The 21,532-nt window shown below is 41.5% G+C and overlaps 1 protein-coding gene across 12 annotated transcripts in view; it reads right to left on the reverse strand.

Moving 5' to 3' along the window:
• Positions 1-6,640: 6,640 nt before the first annotated feature.
• Fn1 (fibronectin 1) overlaps positions 6,641-21,532 on the reverse strand; it is a 65,304-nt gene continuing 50,412 nt past the window's right edge. For 4 of the 12 annotated variants that reach the window (XM_051190423.1, XM_051190426.1, XM_051190430.1 and 1 more), the window contains 12 exons: positions 20,666-20,753; positions 19,734-19,910; positions 18,892-18,981; positions 18,520-18,699; positions 17,660-17,749; positions 16,635-17,026; positions 15,560-15,698; positions 12,553-12,717; positions 11,031-11,156; positions 10,517-10,623; positions 8,413-8,523; positions 6,641-7,395 (listed from right to left, as the gene is read on the reverse strand). In XM_051190423.1, the coding sequence (XP_051046380.1) occupies positions 7,324-7,395; positions 8,413-8,523; positions 10,517-10,623; positions 11,031-11,156; positions 12,553-12,717; positions 15,560-15,698; positions 16,635-17,026; positions 17,660-17,749; positions 18,520-18,699; positions 18,892-18,981; positions 19,734-19,910; positions 20,666-20,753 (1,737 nt within the window). In that variant the 3' untranslated portion in view covers positions 6,641-7,323. Of the gene's footprint in view, positions 7,396-8,412; positions 8,524-10,516; positions 10,624-11,030; positions 11,157-12,552; positions 12,718-15,559; positions 15,699-16,634; positions 17,102-17,659; positions 17,750-18,519; positions 18,700-18,891; positions 18,982-19,733; positions 19,911-20,665; positions 20,754-21,532 lie in introns of all 12 variants that reach the window. The other 8 variants (XM_051190431.1, XM_051190428.1, XM_051190432.1 and 5 more) reach the window with 2 other exon arrangements.

Here is a 21,532-nt window from a genome sequence, read left to right on the forward strand (position 1 = left end):
GGGATTCCAGCTTTCACATAATCTCACTGCAAATAAAAATAGTGCTAGGAGAATGGATTAGTGTAATATTTTTAATAATAATTTAATATGTTGTGTAGAACCATTTTTTTTCTTAGCAGTATATAAGCCTGGTTGGCCAGTAGAAAACCTGCCTGCCATGATGTCATAGACCACAAATTCCAGCCCTTGGAAGCTAGGACAGGATGGGGAGATTAATAGCCATCTGGACCATGTTGTCAATGCTTCAAAAAAGATTAAAAAGGGAATCCCCAGTTTTACAGTTGATTCCAGAGAGTCTTGTGCTCAATTTTAAATTGTGATTATTTTTTCCTTGCCAGTGATGCTTAGGTCAGACAGCAGCAAAAACATGCCTAGGTGTGGACAGTGAATACCCCCTGCAATGATGTTTGGTAGGTCATCTTCCATGTAGGTAATGTCCAACTTCTGATAGCATTCTTGAACTCTTTGAGCAGGAGTTTCCATGACTTCCTGCATCATCTGCTTTATACTTCTGTCCCATATGTAGATACCCTCTTACTAGGAATTACCTGTGTAATGCTTACCATGGTTGCTTCTGCATGCCCTAGCCCACAGTCATGCAGAGCTTGAGGCAGGGTAGTTGATGTGTCCTCCCTTCAGGAACAAGAGTTTTGAGTAAACCCATGACAGTGTCCCCATACAACAACGTCTGTTGATAAGTTCTTACAAAATGCCGTAAGTTTAGGGCTGTCAGCAGGCTTATCTTGCCACCACCCTGCCAAACAGACCAAAGCATCACTCTTCACAAGCCCATGTCCCTGATGCCTGTGACTTTGTGCTTGGGGTAACTTGGTGGAGGTAACCAGGTCAAGAAGTTAATCACTGTGGGAGAGTCTCGACAGCAAAACAGCTAAGTCCTAAAGCAACTGGAGAATTCGTAACTATACACTGCCTTGAATAAATAAAAATGAAAACTTGAAATGAAAAACTCAAAGATGTATCTGGCTCACAAGACCCAGATCATAAAATACCTGGATCATTAATGAGTGTGCTGAAGTTGAAGCCGCTGGGCATGGGAAGAAACCCACCCCTGGCCCATGAGAGGTGCCTCTTCACTAGTTGCCTGGTCCCTTGACTCTTGCTTCCTTCTGGTTACTCTTATAAAGCTCTCAGCCCAGATTCTTCTGTTCTTGGACACTCTTAAACCTTATTTTTGCTGAACACTGCTGGGCAGGGATTAATCTTAACTTGTAAGAAGTCATCCATCTGTGATATCTACTAACATCAACAATGAGGCCCAAAGGTAAAACTTTTCCAGCACCACCACCACCACCACACACGTGCGCGCACACACACATACACATACACACACACACCATCTCCCCGTTCTTGATCATGGCCCCATCTTTTTCTCCAGGAGATGATCTACCTGCCTTTTAGGATAACTCAGCAGGTGAGTAATCATGACCGTGCTTCTTTACACGTGTACTTTGTGGACTGTAGAATGGAGATGGACCCCTTAAAGAGGCAGGATAACCTCTGGTTCGAGTCTCGTGCGTGAGATATGTGATGTTGCTGATTCCTGTAGCCTCATGCTCAACTCTATGATGTAGCAATATAGTAATACATTTTTTTCTGAAGAATAGATGAGATAAAATACTAAAGGACATGCCAAGTACTACCTGTCACATGTTCAATACTGTTTAGGAAATAATGCTGGCTATTCTCACATCTTTGTGCATGTGGAAGTATGGGAACTGGTAGGAGAAAACGATGGATGGAAATGACCATGAAAAATGCTAATATTAAATTTTTGTACCAGGAAGTGGTGGCATACACCTTTGCTCCCGGCTCTTGGGAGGCAGAGGCAGGTGGATCTCAGTTCCAGGCCAGTCTGGTGTACAAAGGGGTGGAGTGCTGGGACAGGACTGTAGCATTTGGGAGCATTTGTGGGTTTTTTAGGTCACCAACCTGGCCAGAAATGGTAGCTTCAATGGCATACCCCTTCTCAATGGAATAAGGCCAGGAATGATAGAGGACACCAGACAACCTCTGGTTTTATATGTGTAATACAGAGGTACATGCACTCCCAACACACACATCCAGTTGTACATAAGCACATACCATACACAAAATTCAAAGCACTGATGCCGGGTGCTCACTGGTAGGACACTTGGCCTGTACATTTGACCCGATGGAGCTTGCATGGTGTGCAGCCTGCTTCACAGGGGCTACAGACCCAGACCCACCCAAGCCAGTGCAGACTGCTGACAGTGACCCCAGACTGCCTGTCTGTAGAACCTTCCCCCAAGAGGCTCACAAGCGCTATTTTACAGGTAGATTTGACTCCTAAAGTTGTTAAAATCTCTGTCTCTGAAGAGTAAGTAATGAGATTTTAAGGAAATGTAGAACATGATTTCATATCTCATATCTGACTCCACTGAGGAATGTTGAGAGAAATTTCCCAGTCAGGGATTTTAGCTGGAGAACACTTTCTCTTTTCTTTCATTTCTTAGCAGTATTCTCTTCATTTGTAATTTATGGAGGTATTTTTTTTTTTTTTACTTCAAATAGAATCTTTTAATGAAAATAGAGTAGGATGGTACTGATAATAAAACTATTTTAAATGAAAATACCAAATAATCTTTAAAGTGTGTGTGTGTGTAAAGCATTCGTGTGGAGGTCAGAGGACACTTGCAGGAGTCAATTCCTCCACCAAAAGATTGAACTCAGGTCGTCAGACTTGGCAGCCAACACCTTTTGTCACTGAATGATCCTGGGGCCTGTCCTAGACTCTTCAACAACTTGGTTAGTCTGTGCGAGGCTGTCTTCCTGATTTTCCTGCTGCTTCTGATTTGACAGCCTCAAGTCATCTTTAGATCTTCTTTCCAAATACCAGAAGCCCCAACAATGCTTTTATTTTTCAACAGTTGCACTGCAACCCTGAGAGTGAGACTTTTAAAAAAAAAAAAATTGTAGCCTGCCAATTTCCCTACTGCGGTAATGGGAACTTACTGAATAGGGCAATTGCTGCACTTAAATGTGCTGATGTGATGTTTCTTAATCACCGTAATGAGTTTCATATGAATAGAAATGCAATAGAATTTTCCATGGAAATATAATTAAATAGGAAGAGCCATTTCCTATACTTGTGGTTTCTACCTCCTCATTCATTCACCTCCCTAGAAAGTGTGCCCTACAGGCTTATAGCGACATTATTATAGACTAATTTGCATAATTCATTCAGATCATTAGAGATGAAAACAATATAAATACAGAACAACATAATTCATTACAAATCAACTTTGGCCAGGCAGAGTAAAATTTCAAAACTGTTATTTTCTTTTAAAATTCTAGTTTTCACTAGTTTTAACTGAGTTATCTTGAATTATCTATCTCTAGCCCAAACCCAACCAAGTCTGTTTTAATTAGGCCTTGGCAATCTGCCTTGTTCAAGGGGGGACTCGGCAACGCGAGTCAGTGAAGAATGTAAAGGTCTTCCGAAATACTAAGCAGCTGTTCTACTGGGAAAGGACCAGTGGGAAAGAGCTTTACCTTTCCTGCATTATGCTGTCCAAAAAGGGATTCACGTAGTCCAATGTGTTGCTTTGACTGTCCAGCCAAATACTAGGTCGTGATGGTCATGGCCATTCATCCTAGCACCTGAGAAGGTGAAAGAGGACTACCGCAAGTTTGAGGCCAGGCTTGGCTATACAGTGAGATTCTGTCTCAAGAGTCAGAAGGAAAAGCAATAGGAGTACCACAGGAAAGACCAAGTTGCTGCTGCTGAGCCTTTTTTTTTTTTTATGGGGTCTGGAGAAATGGTTCAGTGGTTAAAGTTTTGCAGAGGACCAGGGTTTGGTTACCAGCACCCACATGTGCGTCTGTATGAGTATGAGCCTGTGAATGCGGGGACCTTTGGAAGCCAGAGGCTTTGGGTCTCCAGGAGCTGGAGTTAAAGGCAGCTGTAAGCCACTGGATATGGTGTTAGAACTGGACTCCGCAGGAGCAGTGATGAGCCCTTAACAGTTGAGCTCTCGCCAACCCCCTGTTGGTATTTTTTAATCTTAACCATGAAGCTTTTTTTTTTTTTTTTTTTTTTTTTTTTTTTTGTATGTTTCCACACAAAAGCCAATTAAGTCAGTCCAATTAGCTGTGTTTCAGGGACTCTCTGCTTTGGCTTGTGGTTTGCAGGCTGTCTGGAGCGTAGCATCAGCCAGAAACCTGCTCTTCACACATGTTTGCTTTGTAGCCTTTTATGCCAGGGTCTTGCTATGTAGATCAGGCTGGCTTTGTGCCTGTGGGAATCTTGCTGGCTCTCCCTCCCCAGTGATGGGCTTACAGGTATGAGCTTCCACACCCTGCTAATCTTCATGTTTTTAACTACAAAGACCTTTGAGCAAAGTCAAGCTGCAGGCTTTCTTGCAGCTCACACCCCACAGCTTCAGGGAGCTTTAGGTGAAGACTGGTATGAGCCAATCCTCTCTTCGATGAAGTTATGACCCATCCATGGCAGACAGCCATTATAAGCACCTGAGTCTACTTCTTAGGACTTTTGTGTAGTAGTGGGAGAAAGCAGGGTCTTCTGTAACTCAGGGTGGCCTCCAGCTCCCCATGTAGTTCATGATGGCCTTGAACTTCTGATCCTTCAACCTCACCTCCATAGTGCTAGGATTGCAAATGTGCCATACCATTTTATGCATCGATCATTGAACACAGGGCTTCATATATCTGGCAAGTGCTCACTCCCAGCCCCTTCCCCAGTCATATTGTTTTTTCTAACACATGGCCTTCCGTGTAGCCTAGTTTGGTCAGGTAGTCCAGTGCAGGTTGGGCTCAAACCCAACATTCTCCTGTCCCCACTTCCCAAGTGCTGACATTACACATGTGTGCCATCACACTGAGCTGTCCTTTGATATCTTTCTTTTATTTTAAAGCAGGATCTTGCTTGTCAAGCCCAAAACTTCTGTGTAGCCCAGATGCATGACAATATTCCTGCTTCAGTCTTCTAAGCAATGTGATTGGAGGAGTAAGCTAAACAGGCCTAACTCTTTTTGTTTTGTTTTGTTTTGTTTTGTTTTGATAGGTTCACTGCAGCTAGGTTGCAGACTCTTGGATTAGAAAAGCTGATTTAGTAATCTTAAGCAAAAACTCAGGGGCTGGGCCTCTGGTTTGTAAGGAAACTCATCTGAGCTGGGTTCTCTGAAAAATTAAGCTTTGAAACCTCACCCCCCCCCCCAATGAGAAGTAAATGTCAAGGCATTTTGCAAACTACATATCAAGTCAAAAGTAACCCTAGGATGTCTTCTAGCAAATGAACCAAGAAGACATCTTTATGAATTGTTTCTTTGCCAGGTGTTTACTGAAGTACTCTTTTTACTGAATTATGATATAATAGTATTTTCTGAATCTTACTAATTAATAATTGTAGTGGTTTGAATGAGAATGGCCCTCATAGGCGCCTATATTTGCATATTTAGGTCCCAGTTGGTGAACTGCTTGGGAAGCATTAGGTGTCTTTGTTGGAGGCAATTTGTCCCTGGGTTTGGGCTTTGAGGTCTCAAAAACCTACAATAGGCCCAGTATCTCCATCTGTCCACCTGCAGGTCAGGATGTAGAATTCCCAGTTACTTCTCCAGCACTGAGCCTGCCTGCTTGTGTGCCATGATCATGGGACTCATTTTCTGAAACTGTAGGCAAGCCTCCAATTAAATACCTCCTTTGTAAGAGGAGCAACAGAACACTAAGACAATCATGAACTTTTTACTGGTTTTCTATGCTACTATTTCCTATTTCAAATCTCAGATTTTGAGGTGGGATGGATATAAGATATTAGGTAGTGAACCTAAAGCCCCCTACATTCTAGGTAAGTGCTCCACCATTGAGAGCCACATGCCCCATTCTCAAAACAGAAATTCGGAAATCCCTAAATCTTGTTATTCCAAGGTGAAATTGAAAAGGAAATGACTTTTGCAGACCAAGAGTAGGCGATCTGTGAGCTAGGAGTTCATCAACTCATACTCAAAATGGCAGTTGACCTGAATCAAGACAGGCTAGACTGAGATCGACATATGACATTCAAGTAATTGTCATGGCTCAGCCATCCTGTTTCCCTTGCAAGTGATCTCCTTGAATAGGTATTTATTCAACAAAGAAGCAAAGGTCTATGATAGTTAAAAAAAGAACTACAGGGCTTGGAGAAATCAGAGAACGAATGTGAAGCTCAGTCATGAGTTCAAATCCCAGTGTCTCACAAACACCTCTGTATCCAGCTCCAAGGGACCTAGCATCTCCTTCAGGCCTCCTGATCTCCATGGGCATCTACACATACATGTGTGTACACATGCACACACACACACACACTGGAAACAAATCTTTTAGTAATGAAGGTAATTACTTCAGTTATACCTCTGAACTACTAGCTAGCAAGGCTAAAAAATATTCGAATCCACTTAAATCTGTTAAGGCAGAACCACAGTCAAGAATATAGATGACAAAAACTACATCTGTGCTTCTATAGGGACAGGCAGATGTCTATGTTTAGAAGTCACCCAAACCCAGCACACTGTGGCTTTTCAAATGTTTGTTGAATCAAATTCACAAAGATTGTGATTTTTCTTCCCAAACACCTTATGTTAAAAAAAAGAAAGTGACCTTCACATGATGGAATGTAAATCTTTTTATTAAAACACTTGTCTTTCCACAGTAGTAAAGTGTTGGCATGTACAGTATAAAAATAATCACCAACCATAATTATACTGAATTCCTCTCATCAACTGCATACTAAGTGTCTTCAATACAATTTTTTCCGTATAAAAATACTGGGAAAAATTGATAAATAACAGATAAGAGAAGGATATTTCTAGGTAATTAGAATTGTTGGGACAGAGTGAGTACAGTGAGATGTTTGAACACACAGCTACAGGACATGCCTCCTGACAACGCTGCAGGCCATATGGTTATAGTAAAGCAGAAGTGTCTGGGGAACTTGCTGACTCCAGATTTGGGGTACTACCATTCAAGACATTTTTCATGTTGGCTACCAGTGTTTTCCTATGGAAACCAATCACAAGGATCTTTGATTTTCTTAAACAATACTGGGTGGTGCCAACTACTCACAGGCAGAACAAGTAACCACCTGCTATTAGTGAGAGAAGTCTCAGAACATCCCCCCCAGGATGATGATGCTTGGAGAAGCTGTGAGGTGAGCTGAAGCTGAGAACTTGACTCCAGAGCAGAAGACTTAAGGGAGAAATGAACACTCAAAGACGGAGGGTCCGCTAACATCACTCAGGTGTGGATTGACCTTGACAGAGAGACACTTCTTCTTCCGGGTTGAAAATGTTACTCTCTGGAGTCGTCTCTGTCAGCTTGCACGTCTAACGGCATGAAGCACTCAATCGGGCAGTTAACATTCTGCCAAAACAGAAGAAAAACATCAATAGCAAATACTCTGGAAAACCAAAGTGTGGAGGGGAGATTTGTCTCAAAAGACTAATAATGTGCTGTTGTGATGTTAAGAATGAATCAAGGGATGCCGGGCATTGTTGGCACGCACCTTTAATCCCAGCACTTAGGAGGCAGAGGCAGGCAGATCTCTGTGTTCAAGGCCAGCCTGGTCTACAGAGTGAGTGCCAGAATAGGCTCCAAAGCTACATAGAGAAACCCTGTCTCAAAAAAAAAAAAAAAAAAAAAAAAAAAAAAAAAAAAAAAAACAAAACAAACAAACAAAAAAAAAATGTGCTGAGCAATAAACAATGCTCAGGAATTTAGTAACTTAAAACAAGTTATAATTCTGTTCTAGAGTACAGAATTCTATGTAAGTCATTCATAAGACTGTGTGTGTGTATGCATGTAAGGGGCTAGAGGTTAACTTTTAGGTGACATGCAGGATGTTGCCTCCCTTTGATTTTTGAGACAGGGTCTCATGAGCCTCAATTAGGTTAGGCTGGCTGATCCCAAGGACTCCTCCCATTTCTGTCTCCTCAAGAAAGGGATTACAAGGATTTGCCACAGTGCCCAGCTTTCTTACATGGGTTCTGGAAATTGAACTTGTGTCTTCAGCACTGAATTACCTCCCCAGCCACAAAAGACTTCTTCCAAATAAAAACCATTTAGCAAAAAAAAAAAGCTGGGAATAGTAGCACACACCTTTAGTCCCAGCACTCGGGAGACAGAAGCAGGTAGATCTCTGTGAGTTCAAGCCCAGCCTAGTCTACAAAGTGAGTTCCAGGCCAGCCAGAGCTGCTACACAGAGAAACCCTATCTCAAAAAACAAAAATCATTTGGTTCCCTAAAAAAAAAAAAAAAAAAAAAAAAAGAAAAGAAAAAAAAAAAAAGAAAAAAAGAAAACTAAAGTATCTATACACAGACTCCCTACTATGCACCTAACTACTGCATTCAAGGAAAGGCACTGTGGTTTTGAACACTTACAGTGTTTGTTCTCCGGTTGTATCTCTGAGTATACTGGTTGTAGGTGTGGCCAGTGGTGCCGTCGGGGCTGGGTTCACCCCCAGGTCTGCGGCAGTTGTCACAGCGCCAGCCCTGAGAAGAGAGACATGAAGTTAAATGGGCTTTGTGATAACCTGACGGCATCATAATTTAGTGCTTGAGTTATAGAATTTCAGGTCTTATGCATTGGTAACTTAAGCCATTAATCAAACAGGAAGCTCCAAATATGCCTTCATGCATTTACAACTCTTAGAATATAGCTGGCTTGTAGCTATATCTTACACTTAACATAGCTATCTACATATGCTTTTCTTCTGAAATATTCGATTCTTTTCCTGTGCAAGCTCTGCTCATCTACCTTCCCCCTCAGTAGGCTTTCTGCTTTAAGTAGAGGATGTCTTCCAGGCCCGGATGACTCCTAACAGTGACTTGAGAACGTGTAGACAAACTCCACCATTTTCCAGTGAAGGAAACAGGCCCAGAGCAGAGGAATGACTTGGAAGGAGCCAGAAGACACGATGAGCCTCAGGAGGAATTGGATAACTGGGCTCTTTCTCTGTGTGGTCCCTTCTAAAACCTCCCTAGCCTATAGCGTTGCAGCCTCAGCTCTGGCCAGAGATGGGATGGGATACAGGAAGAAACCACAATGGGCCTGTGCTTCTCCCTGCATTTTGCTGGAAATAGATTCACTTCCTCATTGTTATTGAGCTGAGATGAGGGAAAGCTAGAGCTGATGGGGTAAAGATGTTACCATTTGCAAAACCTTAGGGAAAGGGAAGTAGACACTGAAGAAGACATGAAGAGAGGCGCAGACTCTGGCTTCCACTGCTGGAGTGGCCTCTGCAGCTCACGGACAGGGGCGCTATTCTTTAGTTCAGCAGCCATTTTTGCCTAACTTGAATAAGACTTTCCTTTTATAATTTAAAAAAAAAAAAACAAAAAAAAAAAACAAAAAAAAAAACAAAAAAAAAAACTAAGAAATAAGGCCAGGCATAATGGTGGCACATGTCTTTAATCCCAGTACTCAGGAGGCAGAGGCAGGCAGATTGCTGGGAGCTAAGGTCAGCCCAGTCTAAATAGTGAGTTCCAGGATAGCCAGACCTACACAACAGAGAGGGAGCCCCGCCTCAAAAATAAATGAATACATACTACACTCCATTTTATTTGCTTGCTTTTTGTTTTTCAAGACAGGCCTTTTCTCCCTGTAACAGCCCTGGTTGTCTTAGAACTTGCTTTGTAGACCAGGGTGGCTTTGAACTCACAAGAGATCCACCTGCCTCTGCCTTCCCAGTGCTGGGATTAAAGGCATGCGCCGTCACACCTGACTCTAAGTTAGAAGCCATTTTGAAACTTCAATTGTTCAAAGATGGAATATAAACTGTCGTACAGAAGAAGGGTACATATTGGAAATGGTTGAGAAGTGCTAGCTTAAGTAATGAACTTCCCAGCCCTCCATGATTCTCTTCCTCCTCAAATCTAATTTCTTAACAAGACACCAGGGGGATCATTGCCTCACTGGTCCCCCTGGACCAGCTCTTCCTAGGCTGGGAGTATGCTTGCTCACATCTCTGCTCTCTTCCCTCCCTACTTAACACAGCATCCTACACCCCAGGCGGTTTGTTTCTCTTTTCTATGAAGCCTTCTTGCTGATTCCAGCCCAACTAGAGCTGTATTAGGCAGAATTAGCGATTAGCTTGGCTTGACAGGGTATGCTAATTTAATGTCTCCAAGTATGTCATTAAGAGCCAGAGGCACTTCCTGTTCCCTGTTTGTCCATTATTACTCAGCTCAGCCTTGGAGTGATAAGAGATTTATTTTTAGAGTGAGCAAGGGCATAAAAAAAAAGTGGCATTTTATTAGAATAAGGTATTGAGATGCTAGACCATCAGCCCAGCGCTGGAGGCTTAGTGCTACAGTTCAGGTGAGGACAAACAGGCCAGCCTGAAAAATTTAGGGACAAGTGGGGAGGGATCTCTTCACAAGAAGGACTTCACCTTAGGGACTCTTCAAAGAGGCCCCTATGCACTCAGCACATCCATGTTGGCCCCCCCCTCTGTGTTTTATATCTAAACACCACCAGTCTTACCCGCTGGCCCCCAAAACATGTGCAGGAGCAAATGGCCCCGAGATACTCTTTCTGCCACTGTTCTCCTACATGGTAGGTCTTCCCGTCGTCATAACACGTTGCTTCATCTGCACACAAATAAGAAACAGTTGTAAGACCAATGACAACCACGCAGGTTCAAGTTGATGGACCTGCCATAGACTTGCATGAGCACAGGCCCAATCTCATCAACCAACTTAAGTGAATCAGAGAGAGATGTTTCAAAGCAGTAGGCCTGATGGGAGGATGGAATTCACATTTCAAATGCTGAGTCTACTTATAACACTTCACTGCAGATGATCAAAGTGCTCAGGTTGTGAAGGTGCCAGAATGCTTGGACATAACATTCAGTCATGACTCTCTTGAAGCATGCTACTGATTGCCCAACCACAACATTGACAAACCCACTGTCTCCCGCCCGTCCTGTAAATGAGTGTTTGGCTAAGTTAGGGAAGTGAGAGTACTCAGGTGTCTAGAAACCATTAGGATGACGTACGGGGGTCGCACTTGAATTCTCCCTTTCCATTCCCAAGACACGTGCAGCTCATCCGCTGGCCATTTTCTCCCTGGCGATCCCACTTCTCTCCAATCTTGTAGTTCACACCATTGTCATGGCACCACTCTGTAAGGTGGGGACACCATTGGCAAAGAGTTACTTGTGTTTTGACTCCCATGACAGGCAGAACATGTCATGTCATGGGACAGGACATAAATCCAGAGTGGAAAGTCGAAGATCACATTCCCTATGATAAACATTCATGATAACATTTAATATTTAATATTTTCCAGGTCAGTGTTAAGACAATACTATTACCAAAACCATTTCATAGATTCATTTGACTCTTTTTACACCTTACAATTATGGAAAACTAAAATGTATTAGAGGAAAAAAAAAAGTATTATGTGGTTTGCAGAGATCCTAGATACAAAAGTTTAATTAAACATTAAAGAGAAATCAGCTGGTGTCTATTGGCTACCACCTGATTCACATAAATGAAGAGAACAAATGTGACAATTAACAAAACGATGGCAAATCCATGGAATATGGTTTCTATAATTACCCATAGGATTGTACTTAAGACAGAATGATCACCACATTAAAAAAAAACCCCACAAAACTACCAATAATAATACTTCCAAAAACAAAGACTAAATAAATGGTTATACACTCCAAAACTAAAATTTCTAGACACTGTAGATAATTCTTAAGATCATTTCCACCAATAATTTGAAAAAACAAAACATGAACCTCTTTAAAATTTGACAATCAAATATTTTTCCAGCAGAAGTTGACTTTGAAAGTTTTACTATGTTTGTTTATTTTCATGTGTATGAATTGTATATGTATATATGTAAATTCATGTCTCACAGTTCATATATAGAGGTCAAAAGACAACTTGTGGGAACTGATACCATGTAGGTTCTAGAGATGAAACTAGGGTCACTTATCTCCCCATCCCTGAACTTGACCATTAAATGTTAAATGTATTACATGGATATTTTTCCATATATTACTAGCAACGTTTGGGATATCTGGCTGTGGGGTGTGTATGTAGGTATATGGTGAGGGTGTGTGAGAGACAGAGAGACATGCATATATATATATATATATATATATATATATATGCATGTCTGCTTATATTGAAAAGATAGTGTTTGTGAATGCGTTCTCCTCTGTCCTTACTCAACACTAAAGATCAAAAGTAATTTGGTGAGTTAACTTCATCAAGTTACCCATAACTAAACATTTCAAAAAGAGTTTATCACTACTACAAACACCTTTTAATGAATAGTGGATTAGCACATGAATCTTGAAATGCAGTAATATTCAACAAGTAAAATTTCCCATCATTCTTCTATGATGCAAAATGTTACTTTGAGTCAAACAGTATACTTTTGTTTGCATCATGTTTGGAAGAGCCTGCATCTGCCAAACATGCTTCTGTGGCCAACTACTGCAAATGCATGAGACTAGAAGAGATGGAAGAATAAGTTGGTTGACAAAGCAAGCTACTCACTAGATGAATCACATCTGAAATGACCACTGCCAAAGCCCAAGCACTGGCATGTGAGCTTAAAGCCAGATTCAGATAATCGCTCCCATTCCTCTCCAACGGCGTAATGGGAAACTGTGTAAGGGTCAAAGCATGAGTCTTCCGTAGGTTGGTTCAGGCCTTCACTGACTATGAAGAAAAGGAGGAGAAAGGGGGGAGGAGGAAAAAGACATCTTATTGATGGTTTTAGACCATACACAGAAACAGATGTACTGTGTACCAACAAGCTACTCTAGTAGCACTAACAATAGCTATCAGCAATGCCTTGATGTAGCCAATGGGCATTTGCCACAGCAGGCCATCTTCCTTCATTCCCACATTCAGTTTCAAAACATGACTTTTTTTTTCTAGGAAATCTACTTCACATAAGTTAAACAGATCTTAAGACAATTTAGCTACAAACATGGGCAGAGGTACTTCTCCAAGGTACCAACTTTCTTTGAGCTAATCAACATTTTTCTGTCTCTCTTTCCACATCTATTACATAAGCATAGCAATATAAATAGTCCACTTCCTTAGGCTCTTATAGAAGCTACATGATACCAAGAAATCCCTTCATCAGTATATAGAAATTACTCGCTAACAATTATTGTTAATAAGTAATGAACAACTATTGCTGGACACCATTTTTTGCTTATACTAAAAAAAAAAGTCTTTGACATTTTTATGTAACATTAGAATACAATCTTTATACTTATATAGCAGCATTTCTTTTGCAAAATAGTTTTGAATACCTAGATTTTTGCAGTTATGAAAGTGGATAACATTGGATTTTCCAAATTAAGAGGAAACCGCCATGACGCAGATAACTTAGGGGAATGTAAACTCTCAGTGGGCCTCCCAAGGTCTGTCTCTCTGTTTTAGACATTTTTACTTAAAAAAAAAAATCATTAAAAAATAATCTGTGTAGGGGGCTGGAGAGGTGGCTTGGGGTGGGGGCATTGAGATCGCCATTTATTCTTCCAGAGGACCTGGCTTGGGTTCCCATCACCTACATGGTGACTCAATGCTGTCTCTAATCCCAGTCTCAGGAGACATGATGCATCTTCTGTGTCCCATGGCCAAACATGCACATTGTGCATAGACACATATGCAGCTAAAACATCAATACCCATTTTTAATGCATAAATAAGATATATATACATATATATATATATATATATATATATATATATATATAAATACAGCACACCTCAAATTATTCTCTTAAATAAACTAATTTACTATGACTTTTAAATCCTCCATGTGGATAGTTCTTTTAAATCAAAAGAACAAATGCAATCAATATTTGAAATGCCCAATATTTCAAAAGCCATCATCCTGGAAGAACTAAAAAAATCTAAAATGTTTTAAAACCAAGAGAACCCAGTGGGTGAGAACACTGAGGGAATATGGAGTTGGAAAGAAAATGAAGAGACTGAAATTCTTAAATGGGGAGTCACTATTTTAAGAATACCCAGGACTTAAAATGCTGCTCGAGGTTTATGGAGCCAGAGCTACAGAGCAGGTTTCAGTCCAGGACAGACTATATAGTAAGATTCTTTCTGAAACACACACCACCTTCAAGAGAACAATGTGGGAAACCATGAAAACCTTATGCTTTTGTGAATGCCTTTCATGTGGCATTTTACTAGGGAAACCACAAAAGGCAAATAGTCATTACTGTGCTGTCATAAAAACTACCTGCCCACTTCTGCATTGCCAGACAGGCAGCTGCTTAATTTACGAGGGAAACAGCATTTTCTCAGAAGCAACTGGGCCTACACAGAAGTCCTGCCACCTAGAAGTCGTTCCTTACAGTGTAAGAAGACTTGGGATTCACAATTTCCGTTACTCACTATCTTGTGTTCCTTGACCAGTCTTCAGCTACTGCAACTTGGAAAGCCAAATGACACACTGCAACTTGGAAAGCCAAATGGCACACTACTGTTTCAAAACATTTTTTTCAGGGAATGCACAGAAGAGTCAAGGGTCATTCAACCTTCATTAAAATTTTTCATGATTAAGGTCATTAAGATGTTGCATGGGATCATTCAACCTTTATTAAGTTGTTGCATGGGATCACTCAACCTTTATTAAGTTGTGCATGGGACCATTCAACTTTTATTAAGATGTTTCATGGTGATCATTTAACCTTTATTAAGATGTTTCATGGTGATCATTTAATCTTTATTAAAATGTTGCATGGTGGTCATTTAATCTTTATTAAGTTTGTATGATGGCTATTTAACGTTTATTAAGATCGTGCATGTATGTAACATTAAGTTTATATATTAAAAGGTATTAAAACACATATAAAGGGACTGGATAGATGGATCAGTAGTTAAGAGCACTGGCTGCCTTTCTAGAGGACCTGGCATAGGTTCTAGCACCCACATGGTGACTAACAAATGTCTGTAACTCCAGTTTCAGAGGATCCGGCCCCCTCTTCTGGCCTCCATGGGTACTGCGTGCATGTGGCAAACAGACATACATGCAGGCAAAACACCCATAGACATAAAATTAAAATAAGTTTATCTAAAAAGACGAAAACAAAGATGTATATAAAATTGAAATTTGGAATTGGGAGCTCTTTGGGAAGAAAGGAACAATGTTGGTAACATTTTAGATTAGGAACAAAAGTCTAAGTTGTCAATGTGGCCAAGGAAGACTATTTATAGTTATACTGTTTCAGGTTAAAAACATTTAAGAGGATCACAGTGAAGGACAAGAAGATAGTAAAAGGTACCCAGAAACCATTGCCTCCATCAACTAGATACTCAATAGGAAGGACAGAGAGTATTGGACAGGCCTGTCATCCTGTCACTGAAACCTGTCAATCATACATAGGACTGCACAAGGGGAAATTTCCTGCTGCTGTGCAGTCATAACTTTCCTAAGTTCAAAGATAACAAGGAACAATAGTCGAAGCCTTCTCCAGGTTGATCCAGCAAGAAGCTAGATGTGCCTAACATGACAGCAGTGTACATACCAGTGTTGCCCACGGTGACAACCTCTTCCCGAACCTTGTGCCTCCTCTGGTTTTGCAGTGCCTCAACTATGATGTTGTAGGTGACCCCTCTGGTAAGGCCGGTCAGAGTGGCACTAGTAGAAGTTCCAGGAACTTGGAACTGTACATTCAAAGTGGGGAGAGAAAGCATTACAGTGACAAACAAAGATGAGCTCCCCTATTCTATTAGTAACCCTCCCTATTCTATTAGTAACCCTCCCTGCCTACAAGAATAAAGGGAGATCAAGGTGGGGGGGTATAGAGGAGTCCCACCCTGTCGAGACAAGATGTTAAATGAGATTCTGTTAGACTTTTCTACTTAGGTGATCCAAAATTACCAGAGACCCTCAGCTATACCAGTCTCCCCTGAACCCTGTGGCTCCCTAGAGCTCCTAGAAAAACCCCCTTTTATTGGACACTGCGGGATATAAGCACATGCCATGCAAGGTGCCATTAAGCTAGAACCTGGATTTTCCTAAAACACTGGCACATCCCCAGGCTGAAGTTTCTAAGTGAACAAATGTCCTCCTCTACAGTCAGGTTTTACATTTCCGCCACTTTCTAAAAATAACACAATAAAAACTGATCCTAGCACCAATGGGACAAATTAAAGAAAAGAGTTTTGGAGACTCAGCCTCTCATAACAGCTGGTACCCAAAGGTTCACCTAACCTTCCTAAAAGATTTGACTCTTCAAGGATGAGGGTGGCATTTCTGATTTCAGACAAAAGCAGGATGTTTTTCCCTCTTTTCCACAATCATCTTTTTATCCACCTCCCTAAGTAGACTTCAGTGTCTGACAATAATAAAAACATTTCATTCTCTCTACTGAGTCAAACTCAGTGCTACTCTCTGGCTTATCCTCCATAGCCACAATGAAATAAGCGGAGGAAAACAACAACAACAACAACAGCAAACAAAACAAAAACCCAACTCCGAGAGTTGTGACATCTTTCTAGGAGTCCTGGGAAAGAAGACATCTGACATGAGGGCTTTAAGCGCTTTCTGGCTGACCCCTTTCTGGGTGACAAAGTTCCAAACAGAAAAAAAAAAGTTACCTGTAAGGGCTCCTCGTCAGTGCCGACAGGATGGCATGAAATGATGTACTCAGAACTCTCCTGGAATGGCGTCCAAGAGATGGTTGTTTGAGAAAGAGCTTCTTGTCCTGTAGAGGCATTTGGATTGAGCCCCGGAACGTGAGGGTAGAGGTGGTAGTCTACGTCTCCCCTGGGAACATGACCGATTTGGACCTCCTCATCTACATTCGGCGAGTATGGTCTCGGCCTAAGCCTGACGGGGGTGGCCGCGGTGGGTGGAGTGGTCCGCCTAAAACCATGTTCCTCAAAGATCATTTGCTGCCCAACACTGGGTTGCTGGTGGGTTGTGCCAGGAAGCTGAATACCATTCTCGGTGTCATACCCAGGGTTGGTGATGAAGGGGGTCTTTTGAACTGTGGAGGGAACATCCAGGATCTCTGGTCCATGAAGATTGGGGTGTGGAAGGGTAACCAGTTGGGGAAGCTCATCTAGCCAAGAGAGGTTAGAGCCAAAAAAGCAAAGCGTGTTAAGCTCAAGGTAGAAGCAACAATCACCATCAATCCAAGCAACAATTATTCGTCAACCCGATCAAGGCTCCTAGACAGTCAGCAGTTCTCAGATCACAAATCGCTTTCTAGAAAGAAATCTTGATTTTCCTCACACAGATTTCTTTATAGTTCAGACAGAAAAAAAAAAAAAAAAAATGTTAGTACAAACTTCTCATACAGACAAAGCTTTGAACCGCTGAGCCCCCACAGAAAGCCACCTCTGCTCCAATTAAGCTTTGAAATTTCAGAAACCAAGTCATAAACCAAGACAAACAGGAAAGGTCTTACTCCCGCCATTAAAAAGTTTTTCCTCCAATTCAAACTATCTAGTTTGAATTTCTGAAAGGTGAATAAGGGTTTCAGTTGTAGAGAAATAAGTCAGATATCTTCAGGGCATGTGATGTGATTCCTGTCAAAGCCATATTGCTAGAAAAAATAATCCATGAGAAATGTAGAGAACATTGTCCTGCAAACTGACCATCGGTTATGAGTCTTTACCTGTCTTTTTCCTCCCAATCAGAGGCTCGCTCTTCTGGTTGTTCTTCAGGGCAATGACGTAGATGGTGTACTCGGTTCCTGGCTCCAGACCTGATAAAGAACACAGCCATTTCATTACACTAGCAGACCTGGCCAGTCAAGCAGGAGTCACTGATCAGCAGAGGCTAATGGGGAGCAAGGATTCCTCCCTGCTGTCTCTGGAGCCTTGAAAGGTAAAAATCTTTACACTCAGAGACTGCACACAAAGGCCACCTGGCCAGGTAATCATCTTCCCATCACAGCTGACACTTGAGAAAAGCGGTCCACCGTCATCTCACGGCAGTAGCCTTTCACTATGGATGGTATGGATTGACAGTATCGATAGCAGATGACCTATCCAGACTGTGTGCCACCAATGGAATATACCTCTGGGAGAGAGCATCACAGACTTCAGACTTCTTTTTAGACCTGGTCACTGGCAGCCTTCAATGACAGTGCAAAAACCTAGCTCAAGTCTTCCCGTACCAGATTCTACTTTCTTGTTCCACAAATGCAACAAACAAGCCGTGTTTCCTGATTTCTGTGTGTTCTACAGGGACTTCAACACTCAGGTGATATTATAGGTATGATTTATCTTAATGGGGGGGGGGAGGCAAAAATAATGAAGAAATAGGTGAATTTAGATCAGAGAGCACTACATCTAGCTGTATCATATGATGGCACTGAAATTACATGCTCAGACACTCACACCTTTTAAGAACACTCTTGTCCCTAAGGAAAAGAATGCCTTCTAGATTGTCAGGCATCCCATTCTCATGACATAGCATCAAAGACACAGTGACTTGGGGAGTGGGGGGGAAATCACAGTATAGAAGCAATACCAGTAATGGTAGCCTCCGTGACACCAGGGCGGGACCGAGGGACCACTTCTCTAGGAGGGGATCCAGGCTTCTCATATTTGATGATGTAGCCAGTAATCCTGGCACGGGGCGCCTGCCATGAAACCAGCAAGGAGTTGGGTGTGGTAGCCAGGAAGCGCAGGTTGGATGGTGCATCAATGGCTGAAAGCGAAGAAAATGATGTCTTAGAAAACAAACAGCCATGAAGCCACTCACACTTGCACAGTCCTAGCAAACCAAGTAGGGAGAACTTGAGGGTCCTGGAAATTCCAGCTTCCCAATTAGCCCTAAAGGTTATGCGGACGATTACAATGTGCATCAGCTTGACGTTTCCTTAATAGAAAGCGTAGTTACCAGTGGAGGCATCAATGACGACAGGGGAGCTCCGGGCATTGTCATTCAGAGTGTACAGGTGGATCTTGTAGTCAGTGCCTGGTTGTAAACCTGGAATTTAAAAAGACACACCTTTTATCTGTTCTTATATTATTGGCGAGTTCTCAAGCTTGCCTGCCATTTCCTTGACTCCCACCCATATTTTTTGTACGCTACCGAAGCGGTTCACAGAGGCATAATAAAGTATAACACGGTGTAGACACTACTGATAAGAAACACATCTGAAAAGATATTCATGTATGTCCCTGATACTGGGACATATCTGGTTACACATCGACCTTTATTATATGTAGTGTGTGTGCTGTTTGGTGTTTTTTGGGGGGGATTTCTTTTCTTTTTTGGTTTTTCAAGAGAGGCTTTCTCTGTGTAGTCCTGGCTATCCAGGAACTCCCTCTGTAGACCAAGCTGGCCACAAACTCATAGAGATCCACCTGCCTCTGACCCCCAAGTGTCGGGATTAAAGGAGTGTGCCACCACCGACAGGCATGTAGTGGTGTTTGTAATTACAAATTTCATTATACTTTGAAAAATCTAGTCATGCTAATGCTAATAGCTATACACTACTATTTTGTATCTTTTTGTTTTCTGAATTAACTTAAAAAACAAAAAACACTAGTGAAAGTTTTTTGTGAAAACAAAACAAAACAGGTCACATTTATAGGTCAAATGAAAGCCAGGAAATAAAATATCATGGGATGGCAATCACATTTTCAAACTGTGTTCTCATAAAACACTGGTCTTGGAATAACTAACCAGCCAGTTTATGCTGTGGGAAACACAGTCAGACTGCTGGGCACACTGACCTGTGATGGTATAGGTTCTGACGTCTGGGCTGATGGTCCTCTGAACCGGGGGCTGGCCATTAGCTGGGATGGCATCGACTTGGAAGCCAGTGATTGTCTCAGTCTTTGTTCGCCAGCTAATAGTGATGGTGGTCTCTGTAGCATCTGTGACACGGGCCCTTCTTGGAGGACTGACATCTGTGGAGGAGCATAGCTGGAGATTAATGCATGTAATGTTTTGATGTTTTAAAACACTTCCTCATTACAGATGCATTCACTTCAGGAGATATACTGATTAATAAATAATGTGTAAGTTATCCACCCTTTGGGCATTCAGAAAGAAGGTTAACGGTATTTAGGAAATATGAAAATATTCACTTCTCATGTCCTTCCTTGGAAAAAACTGCCAATTTATCAATGTTGCCAGTGGTTCCCAGGGATGACTCTAGAGTATCCAGAAATATTTCAAACAAGTGTTACAATGATTAATTTACTGTACTGTAAAAATTCGTGGTAGGAACCATAACATAGCTAATTAGTAATAACACAAGCACTGGTAGAAGTCCTCTGTCATTTCTAAAAGGCTCCACAACTTCTCCCTCTGTCATTCCACAGATGATCAAACCAGCACTGTACATGATTGCTGAAAGAATGGTCATCAGGGTTATTGATAAAGCACAGAAATAAACATGGACCTAAGTTAGCCCCATCTTTCCTGCAGCAGAAGCTAAACTGAACTCTATAAAAACAAATCCTCACAAGTGGAGTGTAAGCCAGTTGTGGGTTTTAACCCACCAGAGTGAAGTACTCCCATTTTGTTCCAGCTGGATGGCATGCTATTATACCAGTCTCCAAATTCTACTGTTAAATGTATAGTCCAAGAGATCACGTACTGACCTTCAATTTTTACTTACACCTAAGGATCATCAATATTAGAACATTTGATTACTCACTCTCTAGAGTTGTGATGACTCCCTGAGCTGGTCTGCTTGTCAGTGTGTCCTTGAGAGCATAGACACTGACTTCATACTTGGTGGCCACCTAGAAATAAGTTTATGAGAAGCATTAGCCACAGTGTCGAGTAAAGCCTACAGAGTTCTACTAAAGGATTGGAGAAATGCAGTCGCTATAAAAGGCAATCTTTGAAACCCACAACACTTCATATTCTCAGATTAACTTCACTTTTGCCTATGATTGCCAACAGATTTAAACTGGATGAATTTTAAAATGTTCTCAGGGGTTAAGTCCAAGCAATCCACAAATTACATATTTACACTAAAGTGGTAACAAAGAAAAATCAATACTAGCTTTTCTTTTGTTTGGTTTTGTTTGTTTGTTTGTTTTTTGTTTTTTTCCTTTTATGGGACACAGAGTTCCAATCCCCAACATTCACATAAAAATGCCAGGCGTTTATCCCAGCACTTGAGTAGCAAACGAGATGGATCTCTGTGAACTTAGAGCCAGCTTAGTCTACCAGGTATGATCCATGATCCCTGTGCATCAGGAGACAAAGGAATCACAGGAGGTGGCTGACAGGTGTAAATCATCACTTTATTTATTTACGTATTTTCTGGTTGTGAAGAGGCAAGAAAGAGTTCCTATTCTGTCTCTGAGCTCTCTTCTGTGGCTTCCCCTAGAACTGGTCTTGTCTAAAGATGTGCATTAACCCCTTAGAATCCTAGTTAGTTTTTGCACATCTAGAAAGAGTTTGAAATGGTGTTTGTTATTTGTTTGTTTGAGACAGGGTCTCTCTATGTATCTCTGATTGTCCTGGAAGTCACCCTGTAGATCAGACTGGCCTCAAACTCAGAGATTTACCT

Source organism: Phodopus roborovskii, unplaced genomic scaffold (genome assembly GCF_943737965.1).
Source record: "Phodopus roborovskii unplaced genomic scaffold, PHOROB, whole genome shotgun sequence".
Lineage (NCBI taxonomy): Eukaryota > Metazoa > Chordata > Mammalia > Rodentia > Cricetidae > Phodopus > Phodopus roborovskii.